This window comes from Mchenga conophoros, linkage group LG2 (assembly GCF_057382185.1).
Source record: "Mchenga conophoros isolate Kocher_MC1m ecotype Shallow Benthic linkage group LG2, M_conophoros_male_GT1.1, whole genome shotgun sequence".
NCBI classification, from domain to species: Eukaryota; Metazoa; Chordata; class Actinopteri; order Cichliformes; family Cichlidae; genus Mchenga; species Mchenga conophoros.
In genome coordinates this window covers 2463448-2486646 of record NC_140527.1, presented here as the reverse complement: position 1 = coordinate 2486646, position 23199 = coordinate 2463448, and the positions used below count along the sequence as shown (strand labels likewise).

The following is a 23199-nucleotide window of genomic DNA, read 5'->3' as shown; positions in this document are numbered from 1 at the left end:
GAACGCTACATTACTGCGTTACTAAAACTGTGATTTTTTTTGCGAGAATGTCTCATGACAGTGACGTAAGCAAGTGCGACGTTCGTGACAACAGCTGTGTGCAGATCAACAATGGATCATATATCGAGTGCAGAGAGAGTATGAGCGTGCAGCGTTTAAAGCGTGGAAGTACTGACCTTACTTTGAGTTTGATTCCATAAAAAGTGACAAAAACATTAGTGTCCGCTGTGCGTGGGAAGAAAACTTCTTTTTACAGCGAAAAAACCCCTAAACTTCCAAACAAGCACCGAGTAGCTACGACGTAATGGGAAACTCACAGAGAAACTCGCGGATTCTTCCACTGACTGCTGCGGCTCACCTGCACCAGGGTAAACCTCCGCCTACCCCGCTCCTGCTTTACAGGTGAAAATAGAGCAACAGGACCGCTGAGTCTGTGACTTTATTTATTTTCTGCTGTGTTTTACTTGCATCTATTTGAAAGACTGAGTGTAAACACAAAAAATATTTTATTTTATGAGCTGGAATGTGCAGAAAATAGGTTTAAATGTTAAACTAATTTCTTCCAGTCAGAGAATATTGCATATAATTTAATATTTGCTTGATGCAAAAAGTTAAAAGATTAAACCTAATAAAACAAGTTTAAAAAAAGAGACTTTTCCATTTCCATTTTTCCAAGAATAGGTTAACTTGAGTTCATATGCATGTAAAGGTAGACGAGCGAATACTTTTGGCAATACAGTGTAGTAAGACAGACAAACATCTGACATTTGTATCATAAAACAAACAAAGAGGATAAAAAAAATCTAGGATATGTTATTGACGACAGAAACTTTATTATTTTATTCTAAGAACGTTTATCAAAATACTGTAATTGTTCAGACATTCTGGCAGAGGACATGTGGAGACCAATCCACATGGTTTAATTTTACCAAATTTTACCAAAATGATGTTTTTTATTTTGGTTGAAGAAAAAGAAGAACACAAACAAGAAGAGCCTAAAGAAACACTCTAGAGTCTATAGAGATCATCTGACAGTGAATTAGACTCAATCTCAGAACAAAAGCAGGGATGTCTGGAGAAGGAATTAGGGACAGGTGCCCAGGACAACAATGATTTGATTCAGAGAAGTGGTTAACCTCCAGAGAAAACCAACACCTATCGCACTGGTTAACATCCCTGGTTTGGACATCAAGGTCATGAACAGGTATGAATTCCTGGGTGTTCACCTTAACAGTGAATGGCACTGGTCACATGACACCCATGGGCAGTTCACTGTGTCGTAACAAGTCTTCAGTAATGTCTTGCACACCCCAAGAGACTTTGATGGTTGCCTGCTGGGCAAGTGGCAGCACAGAGGGGTAAAGGAAAAGGCTTGTGCGGCTCCTGACTGAGAGAAGAAGATTGGTGCAGAAGGGCAGCTCTGTCTGGCCAGCTCCCAAAACTCTAAATAGCAGATGTGTGGAGGAGGATGTTAGCCGAGCTAACGTGCATTATGGACAACACCTCTAACTCCTGGCACGAGACTGTTAGAGCCACAGTGCTATCGCGTCCTGACAGCATTCAGACTATATGATACATGATAGATGATAGTTCTGTTTATTATTCATTTTTGTGTATTGTGATTGACTATGTGCTTCACATGTATGATCGATTGGTTTTAAAACTTAAGAGCCTTCTAGGATGAAGGTGAAACGTCTCTGAGAAACATACCAGAAGGCAAAATTCTAGAAATGCTTGTCCCCAACAATTTTGGACATATGTCACTGAAAAACTGTCATGGAAATGCAGCTAAAGAAATTGAAATCTGAATTTCCTCATTGGTCACAGTTCACACTCAAAGACATGCCTCTAATGTTCCTGTTGCTGTATCAGCAGACCTGCTTCTAAGCCCTATCACCACAGTATGCTTCTCACCACATTTTGGACCTGGCTCTGGGGCTCACAGACACTTTGCTACCCAGCCAATCATCTGCATCCTGATGCAGACGGGACATCGCCAATCTTTTGCTATTTCGCCTTTTCAGGCGGAAGAGGGCTACTGTCTCTCTGCTTCTCACCCTGGTCAGAACCTGCCTCTTCACCTAAGTCTGAGGACATCAAGGTGCTAATGATGCTGAGTTTTCTGTTTATGAGTCTTCAGTAAGCTTGGTGGTTCGATCCCAGTATGCTCCAGTCTACATGCCAAGTGTCCTTGGGTAAAATACTAACCATGCTACTCTCCAATGCATCCATCAGAGTATGAATGCATGTGAATCTTAGATAGGAACCACTTGTCACAGTCTGGCGAGGGCAGACTGTATGAATTGAAAAAGGACCCAAAATGGAACAGGGAACAAAACTTGAATGTTAACAAAAAGCGAGCCGTTTAATATGGCTGAACCTCCAGCTGGCACAACAGGACCAGGCGAGGCAGGGCCAGACGCAGCAGAGGCCGGACCAGGCAAGGCTGAAGACTCTGACGAAGCTGGACCAGACGAGGCTGAAGACTCTGACGAAGCTGGACCAGGTGACGACGAGGCGGCCGCAGGTGGCGGCTGAACGGTCCCCTCGGACCCTCCAGCTGACGAGGCATGAGGCTGGACGGGCTCCTCGGGCCCTCCAGCTGACGAGGCAGGTTGCTTTTCAAGTTGCAGCAACACACAGTCTATAGTGGGTGAAATGAGTTCGTATGAGTTCTCAGACTGAGGTGTGGCAGAACCAGGTGAGGCGTCGTCCTCAGGCTGAGGCGTAGAAGCAGCAAGCAGTAGCGCAGCAGGTGGTGGTCCTGCAGGCGGCGGCACGGGAGCCGCAGGAGGTGGCGCTGCAGCCACAGGTGGTGAAGCAGAAGGTGGCCAGACGGGCTCCTCAGGCCCTCCAGCTGACGAAGCATGAGGCTGAATGGGCTCCTCGGGCCCTCCAGCTGACGAAGCATGAGGCTGGACGGGCTCCTCGGGCCCGCCAGCTGACGAAGCGTGAGGCTGGACGGGCTCCTCGGGCCCGCCAGCTGACGAAGCGTGAGGCTGGACGGGCTCCTCGGGCCCGCCAGCTGACGAGGCGTGAGGCTGGACGGGCTCCTCGGGCCCCCCAGCCGACGCGGCATGGTGCTGGACGGGCTCCTCGGGCCCTCCAGCAGACACAGGAAAAGGCTGCACAAACTCCAACTTAGCCCCTGGCTCCAACCTGGCCTGGATCTCGGTCCCACAGTAGCTTAGCTGAGCCTCATGGCTAGCACTTCCAGTGCAAACAGTCTTATAATTTGGCTTCTTGGAAGCAAAGTTCATAGCATGATCAATACACTGGGATGCTAGGTAATTGTGCAGAGGGATAAGATATTCCGTGGAAGACTTGGCTGGTGATTTTTCAGTCTTAGTCATTTCATAAACATGCCCATGAACCTTTAAGGCAGTGTTTGTTCCAATATTGTCCTTAGAAAAAACGCGTGGATTCAGAATACAATCATCCACCTCATGTTGCTGTGAGCCGTGGTGACGACCTGGACGCCGCCTCCTCCTGGAAGCCGTGGTCGTGGAGGCCGGCGCCGCTACGGCTGAGATGAATGTAGCGCTGGAAGCAGCCACCGGTTGAGGTGAGGAAAACGCAGCACTTGTCTGCTGCAGTGGCGACATGGACATGGAGACAGGCGGGAGACTCAACACGCCAACTTTAGCTCCTATAGCTGGCATAGGGAGGGCTGCGTCACAGAGGGGCTGGAGTAATTCAGTCTGCATGCTGGGGGGCTGCTTTGGCAACACGGTGCGGATGAAGCCGTGCAAATCCTCCGACAATCCCTCCATGTAAGCCGGGTATGCAGACAGAATCCGGTACAGCTGAACTCTAACTGACTCCTTCTCACTCTCCTGTCTGCACGCAGAATAGATTTTCCACTGTCCATGGAGAATGGTCACACGAGTGCTGAACTCCCAAAAATCCTCAAAGATGTCTGCTGGGTCCATTCTGGTCAGGTCGTTCTGTCACAGTCTGGCGAGGGCAGACTGTATGAATTGAAAAAGGACCCAAAATGCAGACTCCAAGGAACAGGGAACAAAACTTGAATGTTAACAAAAAGCGAGCCGTTTAATATGGCTGGTAAAAAAGGTACAAACAAAGGGCAAGGCAAACTGAAGCAAAATTAACACAAACCTAAACTGGGAAATCTAAACAAACAATAAGAAAAACCTAGACAAGAAACTTGGAAGCATGGCATAGGAAACATGGCATGGACAACAGACGACCTGACAATCACACACTGAAAACAGAGGACTTAAATACACAGGAGGTGATTAGGGGAAGTGGAGACACATGAGGAAACAGCTGGCACACATGAACATAATGACGTCACAGTGGGAGAGTAAAACTGAACATGATGAACACAGAACACCAGACCTCTTCACAATAAAACAGGAAACATAATGAGACATAGACATGACAACCCGAACTTGACAACGTAAGACACAGACATGAAACGCACGAAGAGCAGGGGAGATTTAACATGGTTGGAAACACGAGGGGAAAATAATAACTAGAAACACTTAGGCATAATAATACAAACTTGATAACATAAGACACGCAGCATGAAACACGAAGGGTGAGGGGAAGCTTAAATACAGGGGAAGAAAACACAAGGAGTCTAATAACCAAAGGAACTTAGATAACCTAATGAACAAAATAAACTCAAACTTAAAACGCTGGGTCAAAAGACCCAGGACCATGACACCACTTAGAAACAGCGTACTTTGGACATACTTCAGTCATCCATGGGTGAATGTACAAGTAAAGTGCTTTGAGTGGTCAGAGTAGAAAAGCGCTAAATAAGAACCAGTCCATTTACTTTCCCGAGCAGCAGATATAAAAAGTGAATTTTCAGCCTGTTAATATAAAGACTGGTTCCATCTGTCTTCCTTCTCTCACCCCAACCAATCACAGCAGATGGCCCCGCCCCTCCCTGAGCCTGGTTCTGCCGGAGGTTTCTTCCTGTTAAAAGGGAGTTTTTCCTTCCCACTGTCGCCAAAGTGCTAGGGCTAGTGCTATGGTTGTTGGGCTTTTCTCTGTATGTAGGCTCTACCTTACAATATAAAGCACCTTGAGGCGACTGTTGTTGTGATTTGGCGCTGTATAAATAAAACTAAAATGGAATAATTCCTGTGGCCACAAACACAACAGGTGGTGAAAGATTATATAATATAATGCAATGTGATGTATATAATTTCAAATTAATTATAATATTTTATGAAGACATAGTTTGTTCATTGAGAAATTTGAATATTGTGGAAACTTGAAATGATTTGACATTAACATTGAAGGTAACTGAGGTAAAATTCTTAGTTGGGTTTTTTTGTTTGTGTGTTTGTTTTGAGTGGTCACATCTGCTGACCCTCTACCTACTTTGCTATGGAAGCTCAGAGACTTTGAATGGTTCCTCTACAGGAACTGTGCAAGCCCAAGGAGACTGTGTGCCCTGCTGAGCAGTCAGAGTCACCAGCAAATTTAGTGATGACACCTCAGATGTCTCTTTAGGGTTGACACATATACTAATTGGTGTTCTCATCTTACCCCACATACAACACATCACTCAACATGTGTGGTCTATGCATCCATTATTTTAACGACTATAGAAGCACAACCATGAAAGTCATTTCCCTTCATCATATTACTGCTCTTTAGGTCTTCTTGATGTTTCTTGTACTGAATTGCAAATCATATTGTACACTTAACCTTTTATTGAAATCAGCCAATAACACATCCCTCTGTCATATAAAATCTCATCAATATGGACAAAATAAATGACAAGATATGACCGACAGGATACCACATCCAAAGTGATCATGAGCCCATGTTATTAAAAGCTACTTCTGTCCACTTGTAAAAGCCATTAGCAGAGCTGTAATTGACTAGTGGACCAGGCACTTGTTCCTGCAAATTATTTAAGCGCATTCCAAAGTACAAGTTCAATCAAAAATGTAATGGCATGTAAAGTGTTTATGTATGTAAATCCTTTTCCAGGCTATATATTTATGGTAATGACATGCTAGAGCAGCCTAGTAGCATAGGGAACTGAAGAGTGTGTAATTACACTAATGCTCCACTGACTAATAGGCCACAGGGGAGGTGGAGTCCGTAGGCTTGTGTTAGCTCACTTACTGATGCACAAATCCCACCAGCATAGAAGATAGACTCCTGTGAGTCTGTGTGTTCAGACTGAGGAGTCTTTAGCAGGGCTTCATTTGTACACAAGACTGGTTTGGGATTATGACAAGTTTGTTGGTTAAAAAAGAGATTCTGTCTTGAATAAAAGGGCTAAAATTAGCAATGACTGAATATAGAGTAGTCGCTAGAAAGTCTTTTTATAACATAAGAAAGTACATCGATGCATATGGTTGCCTGAGTAAAAAAAGAAAAAAAAAGTATCAACAGTGTGTCAAAATACTGCTGCTAATGATCTTCTATGTAACCTGTCAGAAACAAGGATGTAGGTGCTGTTATTTGGTTAGTGAGCATAAAATCTTGAGGCATGATGTTGATGAGTAGACTCACACACAGATATATTGAAAACACTGTAATATCTGACAATTATACCTACAATGTAGATTCAATCATTACATACAAAATGTGTAGCGAATGTGATATAATAGTAGCTTCTATATCACATTTACCTTCCACACTGGCATGCCTCCACTATACCTAATATATATGTCATACAAAAATAATAAAGCACAAGCTTTAAATGTACTTGAGACTTTTGAAGTATAAAGATAGCCTTCAAAACAGTACATACTATATTTTATGAATGTGAATGGAAACGTTGCAAACAGTAATGTGCATGCAGAGGCAATTCTCTACTGTGGCAACAAAACAAACCTATATAAATACATGAAAGGCCAGAAAAAAAAATAAAAGCTTTTTCTTGGAAACAGCAGGAAAAGAAACAATAACAAGAAATTCCACAGACAGACCCCGACCGCCAGCGTAGAGACAGATGCCACTGTTCCAGTCCTTCCAGAAATGCAAAGAATATCCAGGTAGCTCATATAGTGGTCAAAGTAATCTCTTAGTAAATGAACTGATGCTTTTATAGCACTTTTCTACTCTCCCAGAGCACTTGTCACGCTTTATACGACATGCCACACTCACACAAGCGCTTTCTTCTATGCTTTAAGGGCTTACTAGCTAACATTCACACACATTCATTTCTGAAGCATTCCGATGGATGCATCAAAGAGCAACTTGGGGTTAATGCCCTCTCCAAGGATCCCTGGCTCCCCCATGCAGACTGGGGGAGTCAGGGATCAAACCACCAACCTTCCAATCAGTAGATGACCTGCTCTACCTCCTGAGCTACAGCCATCCCATTAACTCATCTGAGGGCACTGCTGGGACATTAGTCATGATTCAGGTTGTTCTTTCAACATTACTTAGTGTCACTGATCATCACAGCTGTTACTTTAACAAACTGATAACTGATTTAGACTATATTCACAGACCCATCCATCTATTCGTTTCCACTTGTCCTTATCAGGGTCATGGGGGGGCTGAAGCCTACCCCAGCGGATAATATAGAATCACCAAATAGCCTAACCCCATTAACTGCATGTCTTTGGATTGTAGGAGGAAGGCAGAGTACCAGGAGAGAACCCACATAAACACAGGGAGGACATGTAAAAAGGCCTGGAGTCAAACTCAGGACCATTGCTGTGAGCAACAGTGCTAAACACTACACCACCATGGTGCCCTATATTGAGACATTTAAATTATATATTCAGCCCACTGAATTGTGTTAAATAAGTTACTTTATTCCAGCGTGTCTTGGGTCTGCCCTAGGGCCTCCTCCCAGTGGGACATGCCCGGAAAACCTCACCCAAGAGGAGCCCAGGAGGTATCCTTGTGAGATACCCGAACCACCTCAGCCTGCTCCTTATATTTTTTATTAAATCTAATAAAATTAATTTATTGGATTTGAAAATATATACCTCAAATATGAACCATGAATCATGTCTGAATATATTAACCCTTTATGTTGACTGTTTATCTTATTTATAAAATACATTTAAACTGGTATAATACCAAGTAATTTTAAGTTCCAGGTCTCAGAAAAACCCAAAATATTTGAAAATCTAAAAGGTATTTTTTAAATTATTTAAAATACATTCAGGTCATTAAATTTTAAATTAAGTGGTAATGATTCATCTCATAAATCTTCTCCTCTAAACAGTTAGAACTATAAGTATCGCTGTTGGTATCTGCAGTACTGGTCCTGTATTTACTTGCTATTGATACCAAAATACGTAGTGTCACTCAACACTATCAGCTTCAGCTGGATTAGTCAGCATACTGTTAAACTGAAATGACCACACCCCTAATTTTAAACCTTATGCTATCCAAAGAGTTTAGTTGAGCTTTAGATATACACCTCCAACACGATCCAACCACACTGACCTGGCAGCAGACGAACCCTCCAGTATATGCGCAGGCACAGCTCCTCCTTACGGAAACCACGCTGACATTTGCAGGTCAGTAGAGAGGGGTGTTTGGCTAGCAGGGCATCCCGCCTCTCCACGCACTCAGATGCCAACTGTTCTGCCTGCGGGGACACCGCTGCATCTTCTGCACATAGCTCCAAGCCTCGATACAATGCCTCGCACGTGGGTTCAACGGAGCACACACGATGAGCTTCAACACAGTCGATGGTGGGGGCAGGGAAGTTAAAGATGGATGCTGAGGATGGCAACACACCTAGGAAAGCAAAAAAGTTAACATCAGATACACTGCATTACTATGCCGTGACAAGGTCTTAGAGAAAATACTTACAGCGTATACATATAGTGACTTGAATAGCCAGCAAACTATTGCAGCTAAGATAAGATAAGCTAAATGTTAGCTTTACTGTTTGCACTGTTATATGTTTACTCTTTTCTGGAGCACAATTTTTTCTGATAGAGAATAAAATGTTGAGTGGCGCACCACAGCTAATAAGCAACAGCACCTTCTTCTGGACTCAGTCACTGGCTTTCTGCACCCTCATAGGTTCATACTCTCAAGTTAGAACTGTATTTTCCGCACTATAAGGCGTATGCTTTCACTTTCATATTAGTGCATCAGTGCGCCTTATAATCCAGTGCGCCTTGTGTATGAATTCTGGTTGTGCTTACTGCAGTGTTGCCAACTCCTCAGTAAGGAAAATCGCTATTGGCTGTCCTAAAAGTCGCTAGAAATCGCTAAATGACGTCATTTGCATAATTGGTCATGCTAATCTAATTGTAACCTATGTTGTTGGAGAGAGAAATAACATCGTGGAAGAGACATAAAGTGAGTAAAAAACGTCCTAAATGCATTTAGAATTTATTTAGAACTACAAATTAAATTTCTTTTAGCAATTATTGTTTTTTAATGTCACAATTCCAACCCTGCTCCTTATCTGGGCATGGACCGGTAAAAGTAACCCGAAATTGGCACTCTGGTGGAGTTACTTTGTGTGTGTGTGTTTATAAGTAGTTTTAAACCTCGTGATCCACAAAACAGCACAACAGTAAAAGAAGAACTGACTGCGTTACAGTCAGTGCGGGAGCAGCGGCTTCGCTCATGTGCGATTCATTTGCAGTTCGGACGCATAGGTGTGAACATCTTCTGCCCTGACAGCAGCTGGGGGTGGACTATCCTCCGCCCGTGAGCACTTTGGAACGGGCGAGGTACCCACGGCAGCACCCGCTGCTTGTTGAGAGTAAGAGCGATACCCGCTTTCACGTCAAAAGTCGTCATAAATAAGTCTCCAATAACACCAGAAAAAGTCGCCAGATTTGTCGCTAGTCGCTTTTTAGAAAAAAAGTCGCTAAGGGGGTCTGAAAACTCGCTAAATATAGCGACAAAGTCGCTAAGTTGGCAACACTGGCTTACTGACCTTGAACCAATTTTATGTGGTACACGGTGCTCAAAAGTCAAAAATGTTTTAGTACGACTTTGGTAAGCTACAAAGCCGCATCGCTTCATGGATTGCTGGAGCATTACAGCTACTGTAGTCATGGGTCTTGCTGAGTAATCTGGGTCCTAAACTCCGTTCACCTCAGGTCTCAACATCAAACGAACACTGCAGCATCACTGAGAGTTAAAAACTGTCTAAATTCTTTCATCTTTAATAAAATGATCAGCGTTCCTGCTTTACCAGTTGTAACAATTAAGTTTAACATCCAGGCAACCATGAAGACAGAATTTATTAAATTTAACGGAGTTAGGAGTTAGCAAGAAGTTAGCTCGCTAGCTTCCACCTAAACATGATATAGCATGTTCTGACTGAGAGTTTTCCGAAAAATTCAAACGTACAGCTCTGCTATCACTTCCAACATAAATGACGACAGAAAACTAAACAGCATGACGTTTGTAGGGTTACTGAAGTTGGGCTAGCTGGTATAAAATGATGTCGACGTGATCACTAGCAATGCAGCTATGTTAGCATAACATCAACACAGTGAAGCTGGAGGATGAACGCCAGCTTTTTTCCACTCGATAAAAGTTAACGTGGGGGTTCCCGATGGTTAGGGACAAATGCAATTGTAACCCTAGTAACTGCATGTCTTTGGACTGTGGGAGGAAGCCAGAATACCAGAGATGCAGATAGCCACAGCAAGATGGCAGGGTCGAACTCAGAACCTTCTTACTGTTTGCACCATGCTGCCAGGTAGGAATATTTCAGTTTTGATTATTTCAATATTGAAAAGGCTGACCCTAGCCATCTTTATGCCACTCTCCTCCAAAGTTTTAGAACCCAGGAAACAAAGAAAATATGAATTACTATACAAAAATAAGTATAAAACCTATACACCGCAAAAACTGGAAGCAATTTGGTTATTTTAAGCTGATAGTTGGTCAGTTGTGGAAATTCCGGGTTCCAGTTGCCTAGTTAACCCTTTAACATATATGTTGTACATTAATTCTGCACTAGTATTGGTAGTGATAAAACTTTTACAAATTTAGGACCGGTTGCCAGTCTGGGCTAAGACTCACACTTGCCAGCAATTTAAAATGACCAATTAACCTGACCACATGCATTTCGTTGGACTGTTGGAGGAAGACAGATGTGGTGAGGCGTGGTCGGCAGTGCCGTGTGGACGCACCTGCATGGCATCCGCAATCACGCCTGCAGTGTTAAAAACACGGGGAAGCATTGTGGAAGAATTGTGAAACTGCTATCAAATAAGCAGTTCTATATTAATATGTAACTTGACCTGTTAAGATGTTTTTGATTGAAATAGCTTTTGATTTCAGTAAATATGATCTTCTGATGCTGCAAATTCAACAAATGACCATTTTCAATTCTCTACAACCTATAAAATGTTTTGAAACTCTGTTGTGCGTAATAATTTGGAACAGTGCGTTTTACGATTTTTATTTGTGAAAAACACTGTTATCATTGGGAGGTTTGTTCAGTAACATTTGAATTATACTCTAATGGTTGATGACTCAAAAATTATGCTGACTGTCATTTGAATCGACTATTTAGGAAAATCAGAGGAAAATATCACTTACATAATAATTTGGAACTTGGTGTATGTTCCCTCTGTCACCATGTCAGCTATGTCATAGTGTTTCTGATGTCTCTGAGTCTGTGTCTGTGCGTACATGTCGTATTTCCTGTTTCACTTTGACAGTCTTGTGCGCTTGGTCAGTGTATCTAGTTTTGCCTTCCCTCATCTCATTATGTTTGATTTGTCCCAGCTGTGTTTCCTGCTGTTCCCCATGCTCCCGTGATCCTACCTGTGTATTTTAGTCCTCAGTCTTCCCCTGCTTGTTGCATCGTGCTATGTTTTCTCCTCTCATGTTCCTGAAAATATTCTAGCTCCTGGTCCTGGTTGGTTTCCTTCCTCAAGTTTCTTAGTCTCCAGGTTCCAGTGCCCAGTTTAGTTTCTAGTTTTTGGTTTGTTTTTTATATTAATGTTGTTGCAACGTTTGAGGCTTTTATTTCTGAGTTGACTGCTTTTCTGGGTGCTCCACGTGGGTAAAGAAAATTCTGCATAATAATTTTGGCTTTGGAATGCAGTCTAAAAGTGAACTAGCACAAATTCTGTCTGCTGTGCTTTAACATCTAAGACAAACCACACCACAGTCAAACTGAAAGCGTGCTGAGAAGAATTCTCTGTGTGGTTGTTTGGTCTGCATTTGTGTAATAGGCATGATGCCAGTTGTCATGGACTAAGCACACAGTGACAATTTCACTCATCTGACTTTTAATAACTAAAGAATAGATTTTTCTGTCATTGCAACATTCCACCCCCTCTTTTGTTTTCTTACCTACTTGAAGAAGTGTACAATAAATGTAGGTAGGAATGGATGCTCTCCAAAGTCAGTCTTTCCTTTATGTATTATTTTCAAATTGCTCTTAAATTCTGTTGAATCCAAAGTTTTTCCAGAAAGAAATTGTTGCTTTCTGAAGTAAGATTGCTTCAATTTGCAATAGCAAAAAAAATAAAATAAACAAAAACAAAAACCTTGATGATCCACTGCTAAAATCCAATAACTGACACACGGGAAGTGCGACCCTCTGCCATCCTATAATGATGGCAGAAATGTCATATGGGGAGGTGAACGGGGGAATGCAGAGATAGAAAAAGGGAGAGATGGCAGTGCAGAGAGCAAAGAATGTAGAAGATTGTGAGCGAGCATACCAGTGTGAACCTTGATGGGTTGGACACGTGCACAGCATGAAGCACAATCAGCAGCACCACAGGCACACGCGCATGCATGGGAGAACACAATATTGTATAACCACAGGGGAGGGTTTACAACACACACACTCATGCACACATACCTTTGAGTAAGAATATTGTGGTTGGGACAGCATAAACAGCCGTAATGAGAGACTTATCACATACACAGTACTTTTTTCAGTAATTAGTAATCTAACACATTACTATCTAATTCTAATTACTTTCTATCGTTACAATGCCGTTACCGTTACTAACAAGAAAATGCGATGCAGATGCGTTACTATTTTTCAACACACATACGATTGAAGCTGTCTTCAGCTTACTGGGAGCCAGAGGGCAAAACAATTGCACAAGTGCTGCTGATTGGCTGAGGAAGAAATAAGTAATCATGGCAAACCAATCACATGACCAATTTAAAGTGACATAGCAAAAATGACTACGGGAAGAAACTGCGTTGTCTAAAGAAAGCCCTCAAAAGCAAAAACAAAAGCCAATAAACCCTTTCCTATTGGTGGAAAAATGTACCGTGTTGACCAATCAAAAAAAAAAACGACATGGCAACATGGCATTGGTTGTTCAGGAAGATTTTTTTTTTTATTCTTTTGTTGAGGGAAGTTTTAGGAAGGGTGGCAGCAAGAGACAGAGCGAGAGAGGGAGGGAGTTTTGAGATGTGAGAGATTTGTGACGTTTAGCGTGTTTGGAGTGTGTAGTTAATGTTTTGTCTTGTGTAGTTAGTGTGTAGTGTTGTGGATAGTTTTGTGTTGTGTGTCAGAACAATGAGGTAACTGCTGCAATCGCTGCCAAAAAGCCACCATAAGCAGACAGCAGTGTAAACGGATAAACATTTTTTAAAGTAACGCAATAGTTACTTTTCGTAGTAATTAGTAACTTGTATAATATTGTAACTCAGTTACTAACTCAATTACTTGAAGAAGTAGCTAGTAACTATAACTAATTACTTGCCCAACACTGACAACTTTTAAGACCTGCTGACTCAGTGGAGGTTAAACACTGTCTGACGGGGGGCGTTTACTGTATTTACAACTTAGAAAATCAGTTTGGCTCAGATTAAAGTTAAGTCTCATAACTGCTGTTAGACGTTTAAACTGAACCATTTGCTGTTCTTTATTATTTGGTGTTCATATGTGTTGGATTTTTTTTTAACGGAATTGAATTTTGAATCAAAACTAGCATTAACAATCTTTTTTATACAAGGAGGAAAGAGAAGTGTTGGGATTTATGTTTATCTATAAAACTAATGTCTCATAAATAGAATAACATATTTGTGTTTTATTTTTTACTGGAAGTAGACTGCTACCCTAATAGTAACAGACACCAGACCCCTCACAGGAACGGAGCCTCGATCATAAAGCTTCTCTTACAGAATGCAAGCTCCGTCTTTACACTGGACGACAAGAGATGGTTGCCATGGTAATGGAGACGCTTAGAAAGCTGCAGAAGAGGAAACCTGAGCCGACATCACACCTAAGGCCACTCTAAACTGTTCTGACCAATCATATTAATACCACGTTTTTGTGACATGCAATAAAAGAGTGTTTACTTCCTGGGTGCGGCAGCCTTTTGTCTCTGAGCCAGAGAGAGAAGGTCCATGGTGCCATGTAAAACTAATTTGAAATTCCAACTGTTTGGATAATAAATTGTGAAAACTTATAACTGGAGCATATTTGCCTTCTCTCTCATAAAAAGCCCTACAGAAGGTGCGTTTCCACTGGGAGGAGCAGCGTCTGAACCAGCATGCTCCAGCCTGTCCAGAAATGATTACATCATCTGGTTCTTAATATTTATTCAACTGTATTCTAAGCACAAGCTGACTGTTAGAATTTTCAGAGTTCACAAAAATAAAAATAAAAAACAACCATCCATCTTCTTCCGCTCATCTGGGGCATGGTCACGGGGGCAGCAGCCTAAGCAGAGAAGCCCAGACCTCCCTCTCCCCAGCCATCTCCTCCAGCTTGTCCAGAGGAACACCGAGGCGTTCCCAGACACGCCGAGAAATATAATCTCTCCAACGTGTCCTGGGTCTGCCCCGAGGCCTCCTCCCGGTGGGACACACCTTACCCGGGACACGCCCAGGACCACATCAACTGGCTCCTTTCGATGTGGAGGAGCAGCGGCTCTACCCTGAGCCCATGGCTAAACTTCTCACTCCCCCCCGCTCCCTACTCCCATCACTCGTCAACAAGAGATACTTAAATTATTCCACTTGGGGCAAGAACTCGTCCCTGGCCCAGAGTAGGTACTCCACCCTTTTCCAGCTAAGGACCATGGCCTCAGATTGGAAGGGGCTGATTCTCATACTACCGCTTCCCACTTGGCTGCGAACCGTTCCAGTGCGAGCTGGAGGCCAATTATTTAACAAGGCTTGTTAGAAACTATGAAACACATCGTGCAGACTTCTGGATGTTAGAAGACAACTAATAATTCTCATGAATAAGACTAAAGGCAGAAAGTCGGCCTTTATTTATGAACATGTTAATAGCAATGTTGATAGCACCCCGAGATTTATATTATATTATCCATTCATTCGCGTCCGCTTATCCTTTTCAGGGTCGCGGGGGGCGCTGGAGCCTATCTCAGCTGTCATGGGGCGAGAGGCGGGGTACACCCTGGACAGGTCGCCAGTCTGTCGCAGGGCCAACACACAGGGACAGACAACCATTCACACTCACATTCACTCGCACATTCACACCGATGGGCAATTTGGATTAACCAATTAACCTATCCCCACAAGCTGCATGTCTTTGGACGGTGGGAGGAAGCCGGAGTACCCGGAGGGAACCCACACGAACACGGGGAGAACATGCAAACTCCACACAGAAAGACCCCGGCCTGATGGTGGAATTGAACTCAGGACCTTCTTGCTGTGCGGCAACAGTGCTAACCACCGTGCCACCCTATTATATTATCTTTCTATTATATTTTATTTATATTATATCTGTACATATATTTATTCTTATAATTCTTGAATTCCTATTCTTATATTTTGCTTTGTTTCTTCGTTCATCAGCTGTGCAGCTAGTCTTACAGCAGGGTCCTGCTGAAAAACTGCAAAACACATGGAAACATGTTGATGATGGAAATAGCAGGTCTGCCTCAAGTCTTTGTGTTTCCCTAATGAGCATCAGTAATTAATCACAGACACAACTTTATTCCTTTTTCATGTTGGCTGAAAACAGTTTTACATATATGCTCTTATAACAGGACGCAGACACTTTAATTGCTGAGTCTATGCTTGAAGTTTGTTTGTATACCTGATCTTTACTCTCAAACCTTTAAACTGCAGCGGAGAGAATAAAAAACTGTCGGAGCAGGTTTGATCATTTTGATTAAAAATCGGCTGGAAACTCCACATTTTCACTCACTCTTTTATTTAAAGCATGTGTTAAGAGATTATATGATGGGGGAATCTTTTATATGAGCTGCATGTGAAGCCCTTTGTACTGAAGAGCAAACGGTCACATTGTCACAGGAAGATGCGTGCATTAATTTGGTTATTTATTAAATATATACAGTAAATGTTGTTCTGGTTGATTCTAATCGGCTGCTGAGTCTCTTACGCCAGCGTAAGGTTGCAGGGTCAGACAGGGTAGGGGCCACACAGGTTTATAACCTCAACCTCCTCGAGCGTGGAGAGAGGCTGAAACCACTTCTCTGGTGAGCCTGGTGAAGGAGAGACATTAGTTGGGGCATTCCCGCCTCCCTCCATTGTGATGACCATCTCACACAGGCACAGAGAGCGGATGTTGCTGCATTGCAACAGCGCTTTCCAGACGTTCCCCCCTCCTGCTTGGCTGTACGACTCTCATCGAGCACCATTTTGAAACGCAGCTTGGAGTGACGGTGCGTTCATGACCCGACAGGCTTCCTGAACATAAAAGGCAAATTGTTCAGAGGGAATTGGCTGAAATGCAGAAGATAGGTAGCCCCATAGTTCTTGTGGTGAAGAAAGATGGGTCTATACGGTTCTGTGTGGACTATCGCAAAATAAATAAAGTGTCACATTTTGTTGCTTACCCCATGCCCCGGGTCGAAGAACTCCTGGACCGGTTGGGCATGGCCCGGTTTTTCACAACGCTGGATTTAACCAAGGGCTACTGGCAAAGTCCCTTATCTGCAGAACCCAAGGAAAAAACAGCCTTCTCCACGGTTTGTACCAATCTGTCACACTTGCGTTCAGCTCGTTCAGAGCCCCAGACGAGTGCTGCAGCCACACAATGCATTGCTGCCCCCTACTTGGACGATGTTATCATCCATAATGACACCTGGGTGGAGGGTAAATGAAGTTGGTGTTCGCCCTCTGAGAGGTGAAAGTCAGCGGAGGTTATGCAAGTTATGGTGGCACCCACGCTTTATCGGCTGCACCTGAGCCCGACTGCTTGCTTGCTATGATACTGGGCTGGGCAGACATCTCCAAAATCTGGATGGGCTGGATGGGCCTGGGCCCCCTTTCCCTGGCGGGTCGCGGAGTATGGGGGTGCCTACTGGGGTCAGCGGGGGAGCTGGCCCCAGGGAGGGGTCACTTGCCCCTCCCTTCCTTCCCTCCCCATCTCCAGTTGCCTCCCTCTTCCCGCTCCACCACAACCACCCACACATGCAGGGCCTTGGAGTAGGGTTATGTCACCAGGGTGAAGAGGAGGCTACCCCCCCCCCCCGTCCCCTTCTGGCTGCCTCTGCCTCAATTTTATCCCACAACTTAGACATTCACATTACTCACACTCTCATTACACATACATATAGGATCTTGGGGGTGGGCACGATGCACGGAATCCAAATTACCATCAGGGTGTACACCTCACCCCCGGCGTCGTTGCCCACCTCTCAATTTTAAATACACGTAGACATTGAGGGCTAGCAGGAGGGACCATGCGCTTACCTGCTGCTCTCTGGCAGGTAGCTCCATGCCCTCCTGGGTTTTAAATGCACCTTAGAACACACATGCATCAACACTACAATGAGCGGGTGGAGGGAGGTTTGGAGTCTTCTCTCACCCCCATTCTCTGCGACCTGCTGGAGCGGGGGGGCTAGGAGGAGAAGTTGGCCGTCCGACTGCGGTCTGGAGTGTGGGGCCTCCCTGCTGCTGCGGAGTCGGGGCGGTCTGCCTCTCCCCACCGCAGGGAAAAGGGTAACACCACCTGGGTCTGGGTGCAGTTCCCCCCCTCCAGGGGCAAGGGTACCTAGACCCGGTTTGTAGAGTACGCTTGGGGAGTGTGATCGTGTGTACAGCATCTCTTTATGTCTGTCTCCACGTTGGTTGAGTGTGGAGTGAGTGCATATGAGAGCATGAGGGTGGGAATGGATGTTTGTGTCTGTGTGTGCCTGTATGTCTGTGTCTATATGTCAGGTTGGGTATCAGACGCCACCTCTCTGGGGACATCTCAGGCCCTCCAAGGTTTGGAGGCCTATCTCCCCCTACCACCACTTCCCCTGCCAGTGGCGGACTCCCTCAGACATCGGTGCGTTGGTGGTTCTTTGTGTCCGGGGATGGGCGTCCAGGTACACACCGGCTCACTCCTTGGCGGCCGCTTATTGGGGCCTGGAGCCTGGGGCTCGCTCGGGCCACTTCGGAGGTGGGGTGCCCCCGGCCTCTCGGCCTGGGGCTCGGTCACTCAGGCACGGCTGGCTGCCGGCGGAGATCACGGGCGCGTCACTGCAACCCCCCCTGGCTTCTGCTCCACGGCTGCTGAGTGAGCCCTCATCTGGGACTCTCCTCAGCTCTTACTGGGACAGTGGCGCAGCTGCCCCTCTGTTGGTCTTCCTTGGTCTGTTGTGTTCTGGGGGCCTCTGGATGTCTGGAGTTTTGATCTCCTCCATACCTGCTTCATGCCCTGGAGGACGGGGCTGTGGCCCCCCCACACCCTCTAGCAGATTATTACATGAAGGAACCTTTTAAAAAACAAAAAACAAGCGCGTCCATGCTCACAGGTGCACACACGGGTGATCACACCCACAAACTACACCCTTTTTGGCTCCTACCTCAAAGCACACTGTGTTCTGTTGATCTTATGTGCTGCACAATAATGTTTAACATTTAGTATTTACTGTCATATTCCCATATATCATTGTGATGTTGTTTATTCTATTACTCTTGTTCTCTTCTGCTTGTTTTCTTTTTTCTTTCTCAGCAGGTGATCCAGGTGATTGATATATGCATTTTTTTTTCTCTGCCCGTTCTGTTGGTTTTTGTTTTTTGCCCTTCTCCCCCGTCCCTCTTCTCAGCTGTTTCTCTTTCCCTCTTTCTTTCTCCCCTTCTTTCCCCCAGTCAAGTCTGTCCCGTATTCAGCAAGTGAAAATAAAATAAACAATAAAAGGTGAATCAAATGGACCATTATGGCAAGGCTGAGATGGTCAATTTGGTAAAGTAAATCCGTTGGGCATCTTTCTTTGCCTTTAGACAACAATTCTGATGCAAAAGAGCCAAACGGGACAGGCCAAAAAAAAAAAAAAAAAAAAAAAAAGACATCTCCAAAATCATCAAAGCACTTTTGCAAATAGGCTTTATTTTAAAAACCAAACACATATTTGAAGATTCAACCACTCCATTAAGTGCATTTAGTGACACACAAACAGGGTATATTTCGAACTACAGCTTAGTTAGTTTCAACATTTCTATTGTTGGTGCTGAGAAATACCCAATGAAAGAATGGCCATCAGGCCAAAGCAATGGTTTTGACTCGATCATCGCTAGCCCTGCTCCCTGGCTTTGATGACTGAGACTGACAAATAAAATTAATTCATGAACACAGCCCCGAGGCCAGGAGTGCCAAAATGAATTAAATAAAAGGTCATTAAATAACTAGCTAAATGTGTCAATAAGTAATTTATTAAATAAATAATTAATTTATTAAATGTGTCATTATTTAAATAAAACAGGAAATAAATAATTTTATAAATGTTTTAAATAAAATGAGTGGGCATTTAAATATTGATATATTTCTTTAATTAATTCCAATTTTAATTAATTAATGAAACATTAAATGAATTATTTAACTCTTTAAAGCCAGTCGGAGCGGGCACGCTCCGTTTTGCGTAACTATTTTTAAGTCCCCGTAGCACCGGAACCACTTAAGCAATAATTTTTTTTTGCATATGAAACCGGAGGAGTCGTACTTACATCTTGTGCCATCAGCTTGCCCTAGGTCACAGTTTCCTTCCACATAAAACTTTGCAAAAATATCGCGCTTGCAGCAACAAAAACATAATATTCCAGAAACACGCTTTGCCGATCCGATCAGCTGTTCAAAACACGTCCTACGTTGGAATAGACGTCAGCGCGAACTATCGCATAGCCGTTATTTTCCTGGCCAAAACAGGAAGTGATGTCATTTTGTGGAAAATGTAGGGTTTTTTTTTTTTTACTTCAGGGCCTTATAAGCCTGTACTGGTGTTTTTAAAATTCATGTTTGACTTTATTCTTTTCTGAAGAGTTTCTGAGATGCTTAGAACTCAAATTGCACTGCTGGAAAGTGCTTTACACAACTTGTACATTCACACAAGCACTTTCATATACACTATTTCTAAATGCTTCCAATTTAACATTCACACACCAATGCCTGCATCAGAGAGCAACATAGTGTTAGCATCGTGCCCTAGGATATTTGCCCAGGATGCCCAAGGATGCCGTCTGGGATCGACTGCTCTACCACCTGAGCTACAGCTACCCCTGAAGCAAATAAGGGCTGGGATGCAGATGCTCAGCCATGAAACTAAATCCCATGAAGTTCTCTATCAGTGTTATTGAGTTAATAACACTTAGGCCACATGCAGTTTTTAGGCATGTAAATATTGACTGAAAGTTGGTGCCTCTGTGCACTACGTACCTCAGCATCTGCTGATCCTTTTCTGTAATATTAGGTTAGCTACCGCTTTGTGCTGACTAATTGTCATTCCCACTTGATCCACATTGTTATAATACCACTAACAATTGATTGGGGAATATTTAGTAGTGAGGAAAGGCATTGTTGCACAGATGGTATCCTATCGGCACCATGCTGAAATTCACTGAGCTCCTTAATAATAATAAAACTACTACTACTAATAATAATAACTTTATTTATAAAGCGCCTTCAAACAAAGTGCTGTACAACTATTTGAACCTAAAGAGATAAATAAAATAAAAGTGATACATAGCAATACAAGTAAAAAACACAATACAATTTAAAAATGGTAAAAATTTTAAAACTAAGAGCCATAGAATTAAGACATGTAGGATGGGGTGAACAACTGTGTCTTCAACTTAGTTTTAAAAACCTCCGCAGAGCATGCCTGCCTAATATCTTGAGGGAGGTTGTTCCACAGACACAAAAAGAAAAAGCACGCTCTCCATTTGTCTTTTTTTCTGACCTAGGAACCTTTAGAAGGCCAGAGTCCTGAGATCGTAGAGCACGGGATGGAACATAAAGGTGTAAAAGGTTGGAGAGGTATGAAGGTGCCGTTTAAAGCCTTGTAGGTGAGCAGCAGGACCTTAAAATCTGCTTGAACCTGACAAGGTAGCCAATGAAGAGATCTCAGTGCATGGGTATTGTGCTCAAATTTTCTAGTTCTTGTTAAAATGCAAGTAGCTGCATTTTGCACCATCTGTGAAACCCATTCTTTCACAAATGTTTGTAGGAGCAGTCTGCATGCCTAGGTTGTTGATTTTATACACCTGTGTTCATGGATATGATTTGAACACCTAGATTCAATAATGTAAGTGAATGTGAATAATTACTTTTGGCAACATGGTATAGACGAGGTCAAGCAGGACACTTTTCTTACAATTCCAAAGAGTCCAAAGAGTCGTGCTGACAAATTTCTCTCTTAGCAGCAGCTTTCTCTGTATCATGTAGACCAGATGCAATTATATCCAGCCTGTGAGATAATTTCATGCGTCAGTTATTAATGGCCCCTCCAGTATGTGGGACATCAATCTTTAGCCCTGCTGAGAATTCATGCAGGCAGAGGTGGGACTATGTTTTGATAGGCCCACTATGTGGTCAATCACATTAAAATACAGACTGGGCTCACACTGTTATGTGAAAGAATGAAGGGGACAGATGTTCCAAAGACAGCAAATGTAGTGGTGCAGGTCAGGTGTGCAGAGAGGCGGGGAGTCGGTGGTCTTCTAAAGTCTTTGTGGGGCCCTCGCTATAACACGCTTCACTTTTCTTCACTTTTCTTTTTTGCATGCTTTTTTTTTGTTTGTTTATAGCCCATTGTGTTCTGCATCCTGATTGGCTGTAGACCATTGTCAATCAATCTCGTGCCGTATTTCCTGTTTAGTACCGAATGCGTTCATCTTGTCAAATTTACATAAATCTTCAATCGCTAGCAGTGTGACTCTGAAGTGCTGCACTGTATGTTTGTAAGATTCCTCCAACAAACACAACAATGTCGACGAAACCTTTTGCACTGTCAAAGGCACCTGTGGTTGCACCCAAAAGGCAGAGGAAGATGATAACCACCGCACAAAAAGTTGGACTTCTGGACAGGCTAAAGTAAGGTAGAAGTTAGCGTATTTTTCAGATTATAAGGCGCATTAAGTGAAACAAAACAGATAAGTCAAACTTTACTCAACTCATTCTTCTTGCTTCTTTTACTTCTGTACCATTGATTCTGGACCCGAAAACAGGGTTTGACCATTGGTTTCATTCTATAATACTGGACTTCTACGAAGGTTTGAAGTTTGAGGGTGTTTAAACAAGAGAGAAAAGTGTGAAAATGTTCATGCCTGTCTGACAAAAGTGTGTAAAGTGTGTAGTGATGGGGTTTTACAGCCTTAAAACATCTATAATGACTGTAAAAAATAAAGTTGGCTACTTCGCCGATTAATTTTAGAACGTAACTCCCGCGATAAATGAGGGACCACTGTACATACAAAGTGTCTTTGATTGGCAGAGATGCAGAAATGTCTGTATGTAGCACAGAGCCATGGCTCAGTGTCTAAATGCATTTCACAGGCTTGAATATGCGCTTGAAGCCATTTATAATTCTTAACTCAACACAAACAAGCACAAGCAGAAATTTTAGAGAGAGTCATTGACCCACTATTGATCATGTGCTTCATCACACGAGCCAAGATGTGAAAAAGGACGTGAGTCCTTATCTGCACTGTTTTCAGGTAAAACGATTGCGAGACCTTGCCTCACTGTATCATCTGTCCAAAATGTAAACATTAGTATCCTCGAAAGAGTGACCTTTATCTTTAGAAGCATCTTTAGATACAGCTGAGGCCTGTGGTACTCATTACATTTACATGCTATTTTGATAGACTATCAGCAAGTAAAACAATTATGATATGAATGGAGGATGGGAAAGAAGAAAATAATTTGGAAAGCATCTGATTGTCTTAATTTTTCAGCATGACAATGATCCCAAACCCACTGCCAATGCAGGTCAAATAAAATACCTGCAGAAAAAAAACATAGTGGGGTATTACCAGTGATCGACTGGTCTCCCTGAGCTGCGGTCGACACATTATTGAACCAGAATGGAATTATCCTGACAGACAATAGAACAAAAGGCAGCCAACATC

General features: G+C 43.2%; 1 protein-coding gene across 1 annotated transcript in view; it reads right to left on the bottom strand.

Annotated features, from left to right (window-relative positions):
* Window positions 1–23199, bottom strand: part of gfra3 (GDNF family receptor alpha 3) — an 80923-nt gene that overhangs the window by 36621 nt on the left and 21103 nt on the right. The window contains exon 2 of the mRNA XM_085282881.1: window positions 8410–8706. Coding sequence (XP_085139007.1) covers window positions 8410–8706 — 297 coding nt within the window. The remainder of the gene's footprint in view (window positions 1–8409; window positions 8707–23199) is intronic.